Consider the following 19,390-nt stretch of genomic DNA (forward strand, 5'->3'; position numbering starts at 1 on the left):
TCTGCCCCTCCCTCGTGCCTACATGCACACGCTCTCTCTCTTTGTCTCTCTCAAAATAAATAAACTTAAAAAAAAAGATAAAAATAAAACCAAACAAAATTGCTTTCTTCAAAATTCATTTTTATACTTTCTACTTTGACCCTGACCAGTGTTTGGATTATTCTGCCTATGTTAATAGTTTTATACAACCCACTATGTGGTTGTATTAAACTATATAATTAGGTAGTTTAAAAGATTCCTGTTCCAAGGTGAAGTGTTTTTTCTAGCTAAGTTTCTTGATTCAATTAATGATCTGAACAGTGTATAATATTATATCTCTATAATTTCTTCTTGACACATTTTAATTAAGTTCTTTCCTTCAGATTAGTTTACAAATGAATAAAATCTACTTCTTCATCCCATCATTCAACAAAACTGTTGAGGGACATTCAACAAAACTGGCAGAGGGACTACTCTGCCAGACACTGTTTTAGGAGCTTGGAGATACATTGAGGAACAAAGATAAACCCCTGCCCTCTAGGTGCTTATATTCCAGCATCGATAGAGATGCACACAAATAAGCTTAAAAAGTAAATGAACACAGTTTGTGAGAGTGCTAATTGCTATAGGGGCATAAAAACAAGGTGTTGTGTTGGAGTGATAGCTGGGAAGACTGTATTTAATTTATATAAATCTGGAAAGGCAGAACAAAGAAACTAGTGGGTATTGGGCCTGGTAGGGGTCAGGCTCTGTAGGAGTAGCTTGTGTGGCTACATGTAGTAAATGAAGGGAAAACTGAGCAATATGTTGCTATGAAAGCCATCTGAAGAATCCCCTCTCCCAATTCCTCTCTAGGTCTTCTAACCCAGGAAGGCTCAGGCTGTTTTTCTGGCATGGAACCCGTATGATGGACATTGCCTTAGCTGGTTTAACCTACTGTGCAAGAGCAGCTGCCTTCCTCTTAGGTCAAAGTACAGATCAGGGTAGACCTTGTCTTAATCCCAGGGGAGAACAGCTGAGTAAGGAGCAAGGAAACTAAAACAAAGGGAAGGGTCCTAGAATTCTAAAGACTTTCTTTAGCTGTTCTTTACCCTTTCTCCTCCAGGCTAGGCTCATGGATCAGGTAATGAGAGATTGATATTAAGAGAAATTGGAAATACTCTTTTTTCCCTGAGTGCCTTTCACATCTTCTAAAATTTTAACAATTACCAATATAATTGAGTAAATAAGTACCCCCCCTTTTTTTTTTCATTTTGAACAACAAGCATGTTTTACCTATATAGTCAAGGGGAAGCTGTTTTCATTGTGGAAAAACATAAAAACAAATTTCTTCTTTCATAAATCCTTTGTCATAGTTTTTTTCTGAAACAGTTTTTGAAGATAACTGTCACTTTATACTTTATATCAAAGGGGTACAGTTTGTATGTTGGGCTGTTTCGCGTTTCTTCAGTGGTATTTTGGTAGCAAAGTATGCATTGATGCAAAAGAGGTACTTTTATTCACTGTCTTCCTTTTTAAATTAGTTTCCGTTTTCTTTCTATGTATCAGTACTGACTGCTTTGAAGGTTATTGCTAGATTGTGTTTAATCTGAAAATAGAAGCAGTTTATCTTTGCAACAAGAAAGAGAAAGGCACCTTCATTTTCATTCTTCTTGCAGAAGAGAGGGCTAGTGCCCACTTGGGACTGAGCAATGTATTGAAATGCTTCACATGACCTAATTATAGTTCTGTTGCAGAGATTCAGAGTGAATATGTCACATGCCCATGAAGGCAGTATATCTTTGTCCTTCAAGAACTATTTTTCTTCCAATGTAACATTTTTAAGTTTAAAACTATGCATTTTTTAAACTTAATATATGCAGATTGCTTTATAGTCTCTCTTTTTTAATATACATGTACTCAAAATTTATTTGGATTACATAAATGAAAGCAGAATGGTACCTAATCTTGGGGTGCCTGGGTGGCTCAATCAGTTGAGCATCCAATGGTTTCTGCTCAGGTCATGATCCCAGGGTCGTGCTCAGGTCATGATCCCAGGGTCATGGGATTGAGCCCCACATCGGGCTCCACACTGAGCGTGGAACCTGCTTGGAATTTCTCTCTCTCTCTCTCTCTCTCTCTCTCTCTCTCTCTGCCCCTCCTCTGATCATGCACACACACTCTCTTCTTCTAAAAAAACGAGAGAGAGAGAGAGAGAGAGAGAAATATCCATTCTCATTGCTGAGGCAGGAAAGGTACCTGGAATCCCAAGTATAAACTTGGAATATATTTTTTAGAAGTAATGTTCTACATAGTGTGTAACTTCTATACTGGAGTGAATACAATAAATTTAACCATAAAAGGATTTCTTAAGTTTTTGCAGGGGAAAATGTGGTTCATAAATTAGTTTAAAAGCAAACTATACATGATAGTTGGGATTGTAAGAATCAGGAAAGTTTATCATGTCAACTGAGAAAAATTATCCCTATTGAATCGCAGTCATAGGAGGTTAAGTAAGACTTGGTGAAATGGTTTCCATGATACCAAAAAAATGAAGCAAGAAATAAAGGTAATATATTATTCTAAAATATCTGTAAATCAGCTAAAATGGATGAGGTTTGCTAATTAACCAGAATTCTCTAGAGACTGTGATACATGCTGCCAAAATACATTCTCAGTTCTTTGGAATTTCTACTGCTTTTTAAGCTATGGCCTTAGTCTATGTTTACTGTAGTAATCTGGTTACAACTGTTTAAAGAATTGAAATACATGGGGGCGCCTGGGTGGCTCAGTCAGTTAAGTGTCCAACTTCGGCTCAGGTCATGATCTCAGGGTTTGTGAGTTTGAGCCCCACGTCAGGCTCTTTGCTGACAGCTCAGAGCCTGGAGCCTGCTTTGGTTTCTGTGTCTCCCTCTCTCTCTCTGCCCCTCCCCTGCTTGTGCTCTGTCTCTCTCTCTCAAAAATAAATAAACATTAAAAAAAAATTTATAATAAAAAAAGATTTGAATACATGTGTATCAATATTAATAATAACAATATTGAGTGAAAATAAAAGGAAATTGCCTAGTGATATAATGTTATGCCATAATGTTATGACAACCATATGTCAAATTCATGATAGTGATTTCCATAGGCAAGGATGGGGAGAGTTAGGGAAATGTAATGGGGAAAACATGTCACAGATTATTTTACTTTTATATAATCCCTCACCCCTTGTCTCTGAGGTTTCATTTACCTGCAGTCAACTACAATCCAGAGCAAATGATCTTCCTTCTGACATATCCTCAGAAGGTCAGTAGTAGCCTAACACTGTATCATAATGCTTATGTTATTTACCTCTCTTGATCTCATCACGCAGTTATTTAACTATCTCACACCATCACAAGAAGTGTGAGCACAGTCCATTAACATATTTTGAGAGAGAAGCCACATTCGTACCACTATTACAGTGTATTACAATTGTTCTTTTTTATTGATGTTAATCTCTTATTATGTCTAATTTATAAATTAAACTTTATCATAGGTATGTATATCTAGGAAAAAAAACAGTATATGTAGGGTTCAGTACTATCCATGTTTTCACAGATCAATGGTGGGGGGTCTTGGAACACACATTCCCCCACCAATGAGGTTTTGCAGGGGAGACTACTATATAAAGTTTTGCTTCTTTTGTTTCATTGTGTTTTAAAAAGGACTTGAGGGACGCTCAGTTAAGTGTCATCCTTTGACTCAGGTCATGACCTCACAGTTCGTGGGTTCAAGCCCTGCATAGGGCTCTGTGCTGACGGCTTGGAGCCTGGAGCCTGCTTCGGTTTCTGTGTCTCCCCTCTCTGCTCCTCCCCCACTCATGCACACTCGCGGGCCTGCTCTCTCGCCAAAAAAAATAAACATTAAAAAAAAATTTTAAAGGACTTGAAACAAGTATAGCAAAAACAGTAATTGTTTCTGAATAGTGAAACACTTGTGATTTTTATTCTTTGTTTTCTGTTAAAAGAAAAGATAAAGGATAACAAAAAAATTAAAAACCTGATATGATATAGTACCTATATAATGAAAACTAAGGAGCATTAACGAACACTTGAATAAACAGAGGTAATACGTTTGTGACTAAGAGCTCTGAATAGTATGGCATAGTCACTTCTCCCCAAATTAATTAATAAGTATCATGTAAACCACTAATAATCCAAGTTGGATCTTAATAAGTGTAAATGTTTTGTGGTTCAGTGGATAAACTCATTGAACACATATTTACACGTAATTGATTTGCTAAAAGCAAAGACTGGATAAAAACACTTAGAACTTTAATAATGATTATTGCTCAGTGGTAGTATTATAAAGTTTTCATTTCTAATTTTTATATTATCCAAACTTTCAAAGGTATAAAGTAAGTTTGTCTTGTCATTATAGTATGATACCTTTATTTTAGATAAGGTGCATGAACCTTGGCATTCATTCCACTTTCTAGCTTTTATAATAAGACCTGTGAAAGAGTAGTTTGAAGTCCATAGTTGTAGAACATACAGAACCTTTTTAACTTCAGTTATCAAACTGAAATAGGAAGACTGAATAAATGATAATCATATAATTTTGTTTCTAGGCATTTAGAATTTCCTAAGAGTATAACAGCCAATTTAACTTGATTTTCTTCTTTTCAAAGCCATATGAAGGATTAAGGCCTCAAGATCTTCGTAGATTGAAAGATATGCTTATTGTGGAAACTGCAGACATGCTTCAGGCTCCACTGTTTACTGCTGAAGCTTTACTTCGAGCTCATGGTAATGAAAAATGTCTTATGCTTCTGAGAACATGAGTGCCTTTTGAAACTTTTCAGAGTTAAAATATAGCCATTTTACTATTTCAGTATAAAACAAAATAGTTTGTTAAACAAGCCTAAGTTGTTTTTTGTGCAGTGGTTACTGCAGTATCCACCATCTTCAGAACATTCTATATTTTGAAGTATAAACTGCCTGTAAATCCTAGAGGGGAAATGGGAAATTTGTTTTTAAAAATCATGCTTTTAGGGGCACCTGGATGGCTCAGCCGGTTAAGCATCTGACTTCGGCTTAGGTCATGATCTCACAGTACATAAGTTCGACCTCCACGTTAGGCTCTGTGCTGACAGCTCAGAACCTGGAGCCTGCTTCGGATTCTATGTCTCCCTCTCGCTCTCTGCCACTCCCCTGCTTGTGTTCTGTTCTGTATCTCTCTCTCAAAAATTTTTAAAAAAACATTTTTTTAAATTAAAAAAAAATAAAAATCATGGCTACTAAATCAGCTTAAAGATTGTCTAATTTTAGAAATGTGTCTGATTTAAGCAGGATTGAAAGTTGGAATCTGTAGTCCTAGTACTAGTTTTGACATTAATTTTTACTAAAGTCAATGAAATATTTAACAATTGTGTTATTAGTACTGTCAGTTATATTTATTTTATATAAAGGGTGTTTCTTGCCATGAAATGCACAAAGTGAAATTGTAGAGTCAATGCAGGAATATACTATCCCTTTTAAGGTTGTTTTGTTTTGTTTTGTTTTGTTTTGTTTTTAAGAACATTACCAACTTAGGAAAAGTACTCAGCTTATTTTAAGTTTTCTGTGATATACTTAAGGCAGCCATTTTGGGAGTTGTCATATGGTGAGCTGGACCTTCTCATTGCACAGTTCATATTTGATATTTTGTCTCGTTTCAAAGTTAAGTTTTTTCCGATTTAAAAATTATTTTTAGGGCACCTGGGTGGTTCAGTTGGTTGGGCATCCAGCTCTTGATTTCAGCTCAGGTCATGATCCCAGAGATGTGGGATCAAGCCCTGAACTGGGCTCTGCACTGAGCATGGAGCCTGATTAAGACTTTCTCTCTCAGGGCACCTGGGTGGCTCAGTCAGTTGAGCGTCCGACTTCGGCTCAGGTCATGATCTCACAGCTTGTGAGTTCAAGCCCCACATCAGGCTCTGTGCTGACAGATTGGAGCCTGGAGCCTGGAGCCTGCTTTGGATTCTGTGTCTCCCTTTCTCTCTGCCCCTAACCCACTTGTATTCTGTCTCTGTCTCTCTCAAAAATAAATAAACATAAAAAAAAAAAAAAAAGATTTTCTCTCTCTCTCTCTCTCTCTCTCTCTCCCTTTGCCCCTCTCTCTGCTCACACTCTCCCTCTCTAAAATAAGATGGTAATAAAAAAATAAAATAAAAATTAGTTTTAAAAAGAGAGAGGTAAATAACTATTCTAGTCATTACTTGGCTTACCTATTTTAACTATAAATCTGTATCATCTATACTAAAATAGAATGTCAACTTCAAAAATATATGATCTTTTGATCAGAAGAAAATTTAAAATTCCATATTTCATCATCCCTTGATCATCACTATGAATAATTTGGAATATAACTCTCTAGAATCCTTGCCTTCAGTATTGAAATTTCCCACAGTTCTGTACTTGAGACTCTTTTCCACTTTATATGCCAGTGATTCTTAAATTTTCATATAAATAAGGATTATTACCTGGGAACTAACCAGAGATTCCTGGACTTTCCACAGAGTCCAAGTCATTAGGTGAGGGATGAGGCTTAAAGTAAGTGTTGTAGAGATGCCTACAAGTGGGCCACTCTCTGAGAAACATTGCTGCACACATTTATCTAATGAAACCCAAGATTTCAAAAACCACCCAAAGAATAAAGAGTGTATCTACAACCTGACTTTAATAAAGTATTTGAGAGGCACCTGGATGGCTCATTCGGTAAGCATCTGACTCTTGATTTCAGCTCTGGTCATGATCTCACTGTTCCTGGGAACAAGCCCTGTGTCAGGCTCAGTACTGACAGCACAAAGTCTGCTTGAGATTCTCTCTCTCTGCCCCTCTCCTGCTCACACCTCTCTCTCTCTCTCTCTCAAAATAAATAAACATAAAAAAAAAAAAAAAAGAAATACAACCTCAAATACTTCATTTTGTTAAGTTTGTTTATTTTGAGAGAGAGTACATACATGTGCACATGAGAGTGGGGGGAGGGGCAGAGAGAGAGAATTCCAAGCAGACTCCAGCACAGAGCCTGTCTCAGGGCTTGATCTCATGAATTGTGAGATCATGACCTAAGCAGAAATCAAGAGTCAAAAGAGTCGGACACTAAACCAACTGAACCACCCAGGTGCCCCAAGGTTTGCATTTCTAAATGTCTGTTTAACAATTTTCTCCCCATTCTAAGGATGTTCACACCTGAACTCCTCTTTTTTCCCATTGTCTTGATACATGAGTATCAACATTCATTAAATTATCCTGCCAGAAACTTGAAAGTCTACTTTACTCCTCCATCTCTGTTAAATTTGGCCACAATCTTACCATTTCTCTTAAGTGTCTCTCATCCTCCTAGCATACCCACCCCCACCGTCTCTAGCTCTTTCCATTCCCAATTCCCACTGTCACTGACTTAAATTCAGGCTGTCATTAGTTTCCAACTAAATTGTATTCTCCTGAGTCCTGGTCTCCCATGTTGCCATTCTTCTTTCACCCTATTAATTTTTCATATTGCCATTACTGTTCTTTTAAAATTCACATCTGAGCATGTCACTGCCTTGCTGAAAAATCCTTCACTAGCATTCCACAGACTTAAAACCATCCAGACTCTTTAGTAGACCTTTATGACCCAAATTTCTTTACCTGAACTGTCAGTCACCCCATTCCTTTACTTACGCCTTCTTAATTAACCATGTCTTTCAGGAAGCCTTTTCTGCTTATGTGTTCCCAAGTCTGCACTGAGACCCTTCCTGTCTATTCCTACTATATCTTCTGTCATACACTTAGAATACAATGTTATGATAATCTCTTTTTTTGCTTTTCCTGGAGCTTAACCTGGGAAATACAATATTATGATAATCTCTTTTTTGCTTAACCTGAGATCTCTTAGAGGATAGCTTTTATTATTTTTTGTTTCCAAAATATCTGACGTACATTAAGCCCTCAGAAAATGTTTACAGAAAGAATAATACATAATAAGTACTATACCTGAAATGTTATTTATATATACATTACTCCTGCACATATTGCATTGGCTAGAATTCGGTCACTTGGCCACACTTAACTGCAAACAGCAGTTCTGCACTGCAGTATTTTTTGTGTATTTGTAGCCATTTTTGCCTTAGGAATCTACAATCACCTAGATAATACAATGTATCATAGCTCCAAGTCACAATATAGAGAGAATCCAAGGCTAACTTTACCAATAATTTTTTAAAAGAACATTTTCATCTGTATCTGTTTACCTTATATCATCAAGTATTATTAAATAATCAACTCCATTTTTACTCCATTGATATTTTCCTGTTACTTCTTTTACATAATAGGGATCAGTTCTAATAAGGTGATATCTAATTGAATTTTCCTATTTGGCATTTATCTATTCTGTGATAACTTTCTTGATAACTTACTTACATATTCTGTATTTTACTTCCCTATTAAGGAATAAAATAGAGGCTAGCGGGTTTTCAAATGGACATCTCTTCTAATTGTTTGGGTAGTATTGGTGACAGTGACATTTGACAATCAAATAATATTTACAGATATAAATGATGTTAGAGAATAAAATAGTGCACAGAGCCAGAGTTTATACTAATTGCTCTCAAAACCTGAATAGGCTTTGTTTCAGAGCTATTAAACTGAACTATTTGGAAGATTTATAGATTATATCCTTGGTCACATTCACTCAGCTTTACACAGGAAAATAGATTTGAGCACTATATTATCTGTTGTCAAATTTAGTCTCAAAGTAATGAAGTTGATCTAGATTAAGCATAAGACCGAAATGTTGAGCAGTATTTGCTGAGCAGTAATTGAATTTTAAGGAGGACTCTGTTAGGAATACAGAGGTCATTGTCTAAGTATTGCCTCATTAATACAAGTAATACATAATTGAATGCTACCTAATAAGAAAATAAGTAAAATTTACAAAATATGAGACCAAGGCTAATTTTGTGCTTAGAGTTCACTTACATTGAAGTATTTTTTTAAGCTCCTTTGGAGATTCGTCATGTTCTGTAGGCAATTAAATGTCAGTGGCCTATATCTTCTCAGTCTGCTCTCTTCCTAGGATATTATATCTTCTCTCAAGGTTTGTATAGGTACAGATTTTTCCCTCTGGACTAGACTTCTTAGCTCCACATGTTTATACATAATTGCCTATTTTAAAGCATCTCTAGGATATCTCAGAAGCTTCTTAAACCTCAGTATGTCTAAAACTAAGATCATTCTCTGGTAGTCCCTATTTACATAGATGGTATCAACCAGCCAACTGGATAAACCTGGGACGCCAACTTTGGCATATCTTGTCCTTCAGACCCTATGTGCTGTCATCACCAAATTGTCACTTTCACCTTCCATGTCTTAAACTTCTCTCTTTCTCTTTATCTCCACTGCAGCCACCTGGCCCTAGCTTCATCTCTCACTTATACTACCCATTACCATCCTATTTGGACTATCTTCTCTCTACTTCTGCCCTATCCAGTTTCTTTGTTTGTTGTAGTCACAATGATCTTTTCAAATCTGATTGTGATAACCTGTCCTTCTTAACCCCAAGCTCTACTTTTCAGTGACTATCTATCACTCCTAAGCTGATGATAGAAGTGTTATTAAAAAGTCTTGCATGATCTAGACCCAGCCTATTTTTTCAGCCTTATCTCATACGATGCCTCCCCTCTGATCTCCATGCTACAGCTACGTTGACCTTTTTTCTTTTAAGAGACACTTTTTTTTTTTTAAGTTTATTTGTTTATTTTTAGAGAGAGGCAGACAACAGGGGCAGGGAGGGGGCAGAGAGAGAGGGAGAAAGAGAGAATCCCAAGCAGGCCCCGCACTGTCAGTACAGAGCCTTGATGCGGGGTTCAGACTCATGAACTGTGAGATCATGACCTGACCCAAAATCAAGAGTTGGATGCTTAACTGACTAAGCCACCCAGACGCCCCTACACTGACCTTTTTAATTTCACAAGAATGCCATCTTCCCTGCTACCACAGGGTCTTTGAACATGCTGTGTACAGCCTGTCTAAAATGTCTCCCCCGCCCCGCTCTTTTATTAGTTAACTCCCACTCATCCTTCATTTGTCCACTCCAAACTGTTTCTCCAGCGTCACCTTCTCTGACTCAGATTCTCTCCCTCTCCTCCATGGCACTCTGACGGTGATGATTCTTTTGTTATTGTATTGATTTTTTACTTCATGTCTTTCTCCTTACTAGACTATAAGTTTCATAAAGGCAGGAATCATGCCTGATTATTCCTCCCATTGTATCCCTACTGCCTGACAGTGCATATAAAAGACATTTAGTAAATATTTGCTAAGTGAATGTTATAGAATCCAAGCAGAATCTGTGCTGAAAAATATTTCTAGTAGATAAAACTAAAATTTAGCATACTTAATATCTGTTTATAAAAATTATAGTAGTTCTCTCTTTTTCCTTTATTAAAAAGTGACATAATGGATACTTTGGAAAATAATCCTGTTCGAAGAAAAGTAATTTTAACTTTTTAAGTAAGTAATGACCTATCAAAACACTGATGTCCATGTAGCAACATTTCCTAGAATGCACTCATAAAGTTTTTTTCAGTTGTTAGATTTTTCTTCCTCTTTGTAATCTGATTCCTTTTCCAATCTTGTTTTCCATCTTTTCAAACCACAGTATGATATGCTATAACTTTACAGAATTGCTCATGTCTCTTCATTATACTTCTGTATAATGGTTTACACAGCCAGAAACACACCCAGTCTATCTGTATTGCACCTCTGAGTTATAATAATTATGCTGTTAAACCACCAAATACACTGATTTAATATGGTCGGAAAAAGTCTTGCATAGGAAATTCCTATAGTTCTTTGTGTTAGAGCTGTAAAATTGTATAGAATGGGCCTATGTTGAGTAATTGACTCTAGAATGACTCTTGACCCTGTACTTCACTGTGCTACAGTGGAAAGAAAACAGGTTTTGGAATTACAGAAATTGATTTCAAATTCCTCACTATCTGTGTGAGCCAGAGCAAGTTACATAACTTTCCTGAGTCCTGGTTTCTTCACCTAAATAATGATTGAAAGGTTTGTTGGGAGGAATAAATTAAGTAATGTCTATAAAACAGCTAACAAAATTGGATGTACTTATTTATTATTTTTAATGGGTTAGTTTTTATGGCTCTGGACTTTATAACACACTTCACTTGGCTATTTTAAAAGTGTTCATAGTAAGGGAGGTGCCTGGGTGGCTCAGTCGGTTGGGCGTCCCAACTTCAGCTCAGGTCATGATCTCACCGTTCGTGAGTTCGAGTCCCACGTCAGGCTCTGTGTTGACCGCTCAGAGCCTGGGGCCTGCTTTGGGTTCTGTGTCTCCCTCTCTCTCTGCCCCTCCTCCACTCACGCTCTGTCTCTGTCTCTCTCAAAACTAAATAGACATTAAAAAAAAAAAGTGTTCATAGTAGGAAGATCATCTTTAGTTCAGTCAGATGTGAACTCAATACAGAATTTATACCTAATTCACTAAAACTTTATAACCATAATCCCTTCAGAAGTTTCTTCTGCTCTCAAGCTGTATATCAAATGATTTTTGGACTTATTGTTGACATTTTGACATGTTTATAGTAAGCTGTCCAATCATTTTACCACTTGACACTGGTGAAACCAGTTGCAAAATTTACATATTTTTCTTGAAAAGAGTAAAATGGCTAAATGAAACCTATGCCAAAAAAAATTTAGTAACTTCCAAAAGTGATGAGGCATTTCTTTTGGTTATTAGAAATGACTAGGAGTTTTGTGATATTGGTAGATATTGACATATTTGTAAACCACAGTAGATTATAAAAGTTTAAATTCTTGTTTAAAAGTATTAGTGCATATAGCATACCTGAATACTCATTTGCAGTTACTACTTTCATATAGAAGAGATAGCCTATATCACTTTAATTTATCCTCTTTTGTTATTATGAAACTCTTAAAACATCACCATATTTTCTGTTTTTTGAGAGCTATCTATTCCATTTTTCTTAAAGACTGGGACAGGGAGAAATTACTTGAGGCTTGGATGTCCAACCCAGAGAACTGCTGCCAACGATCAGGTGTTCAAATGCCAACTCCACCACCGAGTGGGTATAATGCCTGGGATACGCTCCCTTCTCCAAGAACTCCAAGGACTACACGTTCTTCTGTCACCTCTCCAGATGAAATAAGTTTATCTCCTGGGGATTTGGACACCAGTTTGGTATGGTTCGGTATTCAGTGTATTTCCCCTAATTTTGTGTTTAGTCTTTTAACTTTTAACTTATTTAATGTTGTTTCATGGAACCTTTTAGATAAATTCTTATAATTGAATCCTATACCCTTCTTAAAGGGTTCAGTTATTTCACCCTTTGGTAAGTATTTATTATCATAGAATATTTTGGTGATCTCTGAATTACAGATTGAAAAACAAAAGCTCTTCTTTTCTCATTTCAAAACAGAAAACAGAAAAGAGTTTGAGAAAGCCATCTACTGTATTTTTACTTAAAATCTCCAGGTGTTTAAAGTTTTAAACACACCATGCTGAAATATTAAAAGTTGAGTTTATGTAGGCACTTTAAATAAAAAATATGAAAACGCTTACAATAAAATATTGATAATTATGTATTTGTTTCAGTAAAGCTTCTTGAGTGTATCATCTAGATTTCCATAGTAAATGTTTGTTTTTTATTGAGAAACAATACTGCCATTGTCTGCATTTTTAAATGGCATACCATTGTTATGCTGTTATACTCAAATATGTGATAAAAATGAAAGTATTCTGGGTTTTATCTCGGCTTTCTCAGAAAACAGGATCCTACTTCTATAGTTTGCATCTGTAACATTGGAATGTTTGCTCCTGATAAGTCATTGTTTAGAAGATACATAGCCTTGCATCAGGGTTCCCTGGGTAGAAATCCTTAAATTGCTACTCTAAATATCCTGAGTTTTTAATGTTGAAAACACAAAGTTACTCTGTTTTTGTAGATTTTCTGGGATGAGTATGGGCTAAAGAACATGATATTGAAATGGTTATTTTGCAGTGGACAATTTGATCTTGACCTGAGTAGATTTTTTTAATTTTTTTTGGACCTGAATAGACTCTAATGGTTTGTTTCTTATACTTTTCTTCCCAAATGGATAGTTGCATTTGGGAAATTTGGAATTTAAGAGTTTGACTTGTACATTAAAATATTTAAATCCCTTAATAGTTTATAATGAAGTAGACATGGTATTTGGTATTCAGTCAAAAATAGGTGTACTAACTTTAACTTCCCTTATAACTATGAAACACTTAACTTTGTAATTACTACAGTAGCATTTTTGTATTAAACTAACAAACGAATGAATATATTGTTCTCTCTACAAAGTATAACTTCATTTAAATCACTGCTTTTCTTCATCTCCAGTGTGACATTTGTATGTGCAGTATTTCTGTATTTGAAGACCCAGTGGATATGCCCTGTGGACATGACTTTTGTAGAGGATGTTGGGAGTCGTGAGTATATGTGCAGCTTATTAGTATTTCTTACTGCATGACAGCGCTCTGATTTGGTAATGAAATTGCTTGCTTTTGATATTTAATGATATGGATTATTAATATTGGTTTCAGAGTTACACTGAAATATACTTTACTACTAAGGAAGAACTTTTTTTTCCTTATTTTTACATCTTCCCATTTATTAATACAGTAAAATCATTTAATTTAGTAATAAATGTTATTTCACTTAATGTAAGGTACTTCTGGTAACAAAGCAGGTATGCATAAATAAGTTTCCTTAGTATTTTCATTTATATTACATCTAATGTAAGTTTCAAGCCTACACCTAAATATCAAGAATAACTTTTTTTATATTCCAATAATTTGTAAACATTTGTTTATGCTTTCTCTAAATTTTTTGTGACAAGCAAATAGCCTTGAAAATTTGTAACAAGATGGATGTTTAAAATCCCTTCTTAGGGGCTCCTGGGTGGTTTAGTTGGTTAAGCATCCAACTTTGGCTCAGGTCATAATCTCGCAGTTCATTGGTTCAAGCCCCGCGTCAGGCTCTGTGCTGACAGCTCAGCGCCTGGAGCCTGCTTTGCATTCTGTGTCTCCCTCTCTCTCTGCCCCTCCCTTGCTCTCTCTCTCTCTCTCTCTCTCTCTCTCAAAAATAAACATTAAAAATTTTTTTAAATCCCCTTTTAACCTATTCAGAGTTCAGTGTCTCTTCTAGACATGGTTTGGGTATATTTTAAAAATGGAAAATTTATTTTGTTTCTCATGTTTATTTTTGTTCTCCTTCCCATTATCTTGCCAAGAGTTATACTTTCTTTCCATCCATTAACTTTGCTCTAATGTCGCACTTTTCAAGAGAGGTTTATAAACAAAATGAAAGAGAAGATCAATGTAATTAGTGAGCAATACAATAACCATGTTATCTCTGGAGCACATAAATCTACTGATTAATGACCTAGGCAAAGCATGTCATTAGTATTTAAGGAATCTTAAAAATCAGAAGTTTTCAAAGTATTATTTTTCATGGAGTACCAGGTACCAAGTATAGGGACCTGGGGAATACTGTGTTGGGTGAGAGAGCAAGAACCTGAGCAAATTTTCTGTTTTTCTTATAAACAGATTTTTTTAAACAAATTTTGTTGGAGTATAATTGACATATGATAAACCACATATTTAAAATAAATAATTTGATAAGCTTTGACAAATGTACACACCCATGAAACCATTACCACCATCAAAATAATAAAAATATCCATCATCCCCCAAAACTTCATTTCTCCTTGAAATCCCTCCAGTCCTCCTTTCTGTCTCCCTCATTCTCTGCACACCCTCCTGCCTCCAATTTGTAGACAACCACTCATCTTTCTGTCATTCTGGTTTTGAGTACATTTTGTTTTTTAAGTCAGGGTATAGCGCAAGATTTCATTTGGAGGGGGAAATACTGCTTCTTAAAAAGTCAGAATAAATGAGACTACATGGTCGGGTTTTTTTTTCTTTAAACATAGACTAGACTCTAATTAGATAAGATCAAATTAGTACAGGTAATACAAGCAACCTAATTGGTAAGGGTCAGGGTTTACAATCCAAAGCTAACTTTGACCTAGTTCTGGATGCAGAAAATCTTCCACACGTACAATACTTTGTTTAGCTTAATTGTTAACTCTGTTGCATTAGGGAGTATTTTCTGGGTTCTACCAAGTTTGCTACTTTGGACCTTGGTTTCTGTGTGAAAACTCAGCCTCCCCAAGGGATTTACTTGAATTTTTTTGAACTTCCTTTACCTCCTTCGCCACACTTCTGTCACAGGAACCATCTCCCATACTCATCAGACTAGCCATGGGAAGTTTATGGTAAGATTTAAATTTGAAAGATCTAATTATTATTTTCTGTGGTACTTTATCAACCTGCCTAGGATTCCCCTTCCATCAGCCTGCCAGTAGTTCTTGTCAAATCAAGCAGCAGTAAAACAGGTTCTAGGTTGGGTGACTTATATGTTGATAAAATCATTTTTAAATTAAATGTAGCCCTTTCTAGGCATATAGAAAAGAAACTTCTTTGTTTAATAAGGTTGGAAGAATTTTAAAAGATCCTTAGATAGTTGAAAAACCTTTCAATTTATTTCACTCTTCCCTACCCCATAATGTCATCAATCCAGCCAGGTGCTTGGAAGCATCTACTCCGAGGGCTTAAATGAAAAAAAATTATTTTCTACCCAGCCTAGAATATCTTCCTGCTACTTATTAGTTGTTAATTTAGCTAAGTGGTAACCTCCTTGTGCCTCCATTTCCTTATCTATAAAATGGTGATAATAGTACTTCATAAGATTGTTGTCAGTTCACTGTCAAATGACTTAATGTATGTAAAATACTGAGAATGAACAAGGCCTGGCACATAGTTACCACTTGATAAATGGTAGTTATTGTTATCTTCCTAAGGGTGGGTAACCAACAAGATTAAAATGTAAGTAAAGTTTGCCCCAGATTTCTCCCTTTTATTAACGTTCATCAGCTCCATGTTCCGCTCATAAATTTAGTGGGAAATTGTATCTTGATGAAGATTAATAGCATGGCTCACAGGGAAATGATCTTGCTTTCAGTTGAGATCTTCTCAGTTCTGTCATTTAAACCCCCAGAGATAGTTCAACCTGCTCTGATTAGAGTACATAAAATTCAAAACATCATCATATAGGAACTGTAAGCAAACAGTGCACTTTCACAGGAGACTATTAAGATATATTCAGCTTTTCAGGGAACTTATTCATAGCTAAAAGGAATAATAACCCATTATTTATGTGTTAACATAAATAACATTTACTGTGAGTAATTAACTATTTTCAATTAAAAAATTAGAAGAGTCATGTTGTTTTGCAAATCTCTTTAATGTCTAGCTTAATAAAAGACAGCTGTACTCCCATACCTTCAGTCTATAATAATATATTGTTTTGGTTGACATATATAAAGAATATTTGGCTTCACAAAGATGTGTAGATGGAAAAAAGAGAAGTATATTAATAAGTTTAGATATTCTAATATACATCATACTGGTAGTTTCTTAATGGTTAGCTGCAGTATAAAATCTGAAACCTTATCAATAGATTTTTTTTTTTTTTTTTGGTAACTCTACATTAAAATCTTGGTCTGTCTTGCACTGCATCATTTTGGAAAATATTGATTCACTGGGTTATGTAGATCTTCCAGTGTTAACATATTTCACTACACATAAATATAGTAAAAAAAAAAAAAAAAAGCACATTAATTACTGTCATCACCAAACTCATCAGAAAAGTCTCATATGTGGAATTTAAAAAACACAACAGATGAATATAGGAGAAGGGAAGGAAAAATAAAAACAGAGAAGGAGGCAAACCATAAGAGGCTCTTAAATACGGAGAACAAACTGAGGGTTGCTGGAGGAGAGGTGGGCAGGGGGATGGGCTAAATGAGTGATGGGCATTAGGGAGGGCACTTGTTGGGATGAGTACTGGGTATCATATGTAAGTGATGAATCACTGGGTTCTACTCCTGAAACCAATACTACATTGTATGTTAACTAACTTGAATTTAAATAAATAAGTTTTTAAAAGAAAAAAAGAAAAGTCTATAAATATTGGGAGGCTGTCAAGTTCACAGTAGCATTAAGAATTTTTCAAAATTCTAATTTTTATGTGAAGTCTTGAACTTTATCATTGGCAACAAATACTGTCAACTTTTTTCCTTGACATGACAGGCTCATTTAATTAATTTTCTAAATAAATAGTGTTCAAATAAAAATAGCATTCCATGATAAAAGTAGGTAGGTCCACTTCTAAATTGAACATTTTCCTAAGTACTTGTCCCCGAGACAACTAGCATGGTTTGGTATGCAGCAGAAGTTCCTTATGCTTACTTCCCATTTCTTTGCACAGCATACCCAAAAGATGTGTACTTGTGGGCTAAGACTTACTATAATAAAATAAATAATAAAATTTATTAATAACCAGTAGTTCATAATTATTACATCAAGGCTATTCTTAAATGAAACTGGCTTTTTAACTACAAGTGTGAAGCAGTGAAGAATATAAAGTCTACCAGTACGGTTTTAGCACCACTGCCATGATTCTTGCTACAGCATCAGCAGTTTTAACTGAAAAACAAAGTTTTAATACCATTATGAAACTAGTTTGGACCTCATAAACCCCCTGAAAAGTCTCAGGTCCACAGATCACACTTTGGGAACTGCTGCTCTATAGCATTTCCCCTAAACACTTCATCCATCTTTATTTCTGTGAAATTGTTTTTCTTGACACAGAGTATATACAGGTAATTTTTAATTAGTAACTAAGGTACAGAGTGGCCTTCTGTTGACATACGTCAGTTTTGTGGAGTGTGTGTGGTTTTTAAATTATACTGAGAAATAGAAGGGAAGATTTTAAACATGTTGAATTTTAAATGCATATGAGGCATTTAAACAAATATTGTGTGTAGTAAAATCTATAGCTAAGGAGAGATATCTGGGCTTTAAATTTCGGAGTCATTAGCATATAGGTGGTAGTTTAAGTTAGGAGTATTTTAAAAAGTTTTTTTAATGTTTATTTTTGCGAGAGTGCAAGTGGGGGAGGGGCAGAGAGAGAGGGAGACACAGAATCTAAAGCAGGCTCCAGGAACTTGAGCTGTCAGCACAGAGCCCGACACGGGGCTCGAACCCCCAAACCATGAGACCTGAGTTAAAGTCAGACACTTAACCAACTGAGCCACCCAGGCACCCCAAGTTAATATTCAGATCACCCAGGAAGATTGAATGGAATGGGAAGAAAAGAGTTTTGGTGTGAAAACCCTAGAGAACGTAAAAATCAGTGATCAGAGGAGTAAAAGTCACAGTGAAAAAGATGGATAAGGAGCAACCAGAAGTACGAAGATAATGCCAGCAGAAAAAAATAAGTCCTAGAAGCCAGAGAAAAGAGAGAATCTGAAAGAAGGAACTGTTTAGCGGTGTCTGATGCTCCAGAGAAGTCAATGCAGATAAAAATTGAGAAGTCTTGAATCCTTGGGCTAATGGGTAGTCTTATGGCCTTGTTGAGAGGTGGCCATTCAGTGAAGAGGTGACAAAAGCCAGAGTGTTGCAGGTTGAATGGGATGGACTTGAGGAAGTAATGACAAATCATCAAACTATTTTGTCAAGAAAATTTGATATGAAAGGAAAGTAGAGCTAAAAAGGATCATTTGGTTGAGAAATGTTTCAGGGTGGGAAAAAACTTGATCATATGTATTGTGCCAAGGAAAAGAGCCATTAGGGAGACAGAGAGACAGAAAGACAGAAACAGAGACAAAGAGGGGATAGGTTTCTGGATTGTGCAAATTCCAGAGCTGGCCAGAATATTTAAGGATTAGCTTGGGGGTGAAGAAGGAAGCCCTCTTTCACTGAAGTGAGAAGGCAGAGACAGCTAAAGATACGGCTAGGTCTGGGGTATGTTAGAAAGGGTATTAGGAGAGGGTTCTGGGGGCACCTGGGTGTTCAGTAGGTTAAGCATCAATTCTTGATTTCAGCTCAGGTCATGATCTCATGGTTCGTGGGTTTGAGCCCCATTGGGCTGTGCTGACAGTGCAGAGCCTGCTTGGGATTCTCTCTTCTTCCTCTCTGTCCCTTCCAGCACATGTTCTCTTGCTCTCTTAAAATAAGTAAATTAAAAAAAAAACAAAAGAGAGGGCTCTGTTTTCCTAAAAGTGCCAGGATGAAATTGTGGAAGAAGGAAATGGAGCAGAGGGGGTAGATCTGATGACAGTAAGTTTGATTTTTTTTTTTTTTTTTTTTTTTAAGTGCAGTAGAATTAAGAGCCTGAGAGAACCTGAAGGAAAAATACTGCAGGCAGAAGAGTCAAACAGTTGATAGTGATCACTAGAGAATGGTGACTTAATTGCCTGGCTTTCCATTTATTTTCTCTAGGTTTAAGTGTTAAATCACACTTTAA

The 19,390-nt window shown here is 35.9% G+C and overlaps 1 protein-coding gene across 3 annotated transcripts in view; it reads left to right on the plus strand.

Annotated features, from left to right (window-relative positions):
- ANKIB1 (ankyrin repeat and IBR domain containing 1) overlaps window positions 1-19,390 on the plus strand; it is a 139,807-nt gene that overhangs the window by 75,715 nt on the left and 44,702 nt on the right. For all 3 annotated transcript variants that reach the window (XM_042917582.1, XM_042917581.1, XM_042917583.1), the window contains 3 exons: window positions 4,616-4,733; window positions 11,963-12,171; window positions 13,358-13,446. In XM_042917582.1, the coding sequence (XP_042773516.1) occupies window positions 4,616-4,733; window positions 11,963-12,171; window positions 13,358-13,446 (416 nt within the window). The remainder of the gene's footprint in view (window positions 1-4,615; window positions 4,734-11,962; window positions 12,172-13,357; window positions 13,447-19,390) is intronic.

Source organism: Panthera leo, chromosome A2 (genome assembly GCF_018350215.1).
Source record: "Panthera leo isolate Ple1 chromosome A2, P.leo_Ple1_pat1.1, whole genome shotgun sequence".
Lineage (NCBI taxonomy): Eukaryota > Metazoa > Chordata > Mammalia > Carnivora > Felidae > Panthera > Panthera leo.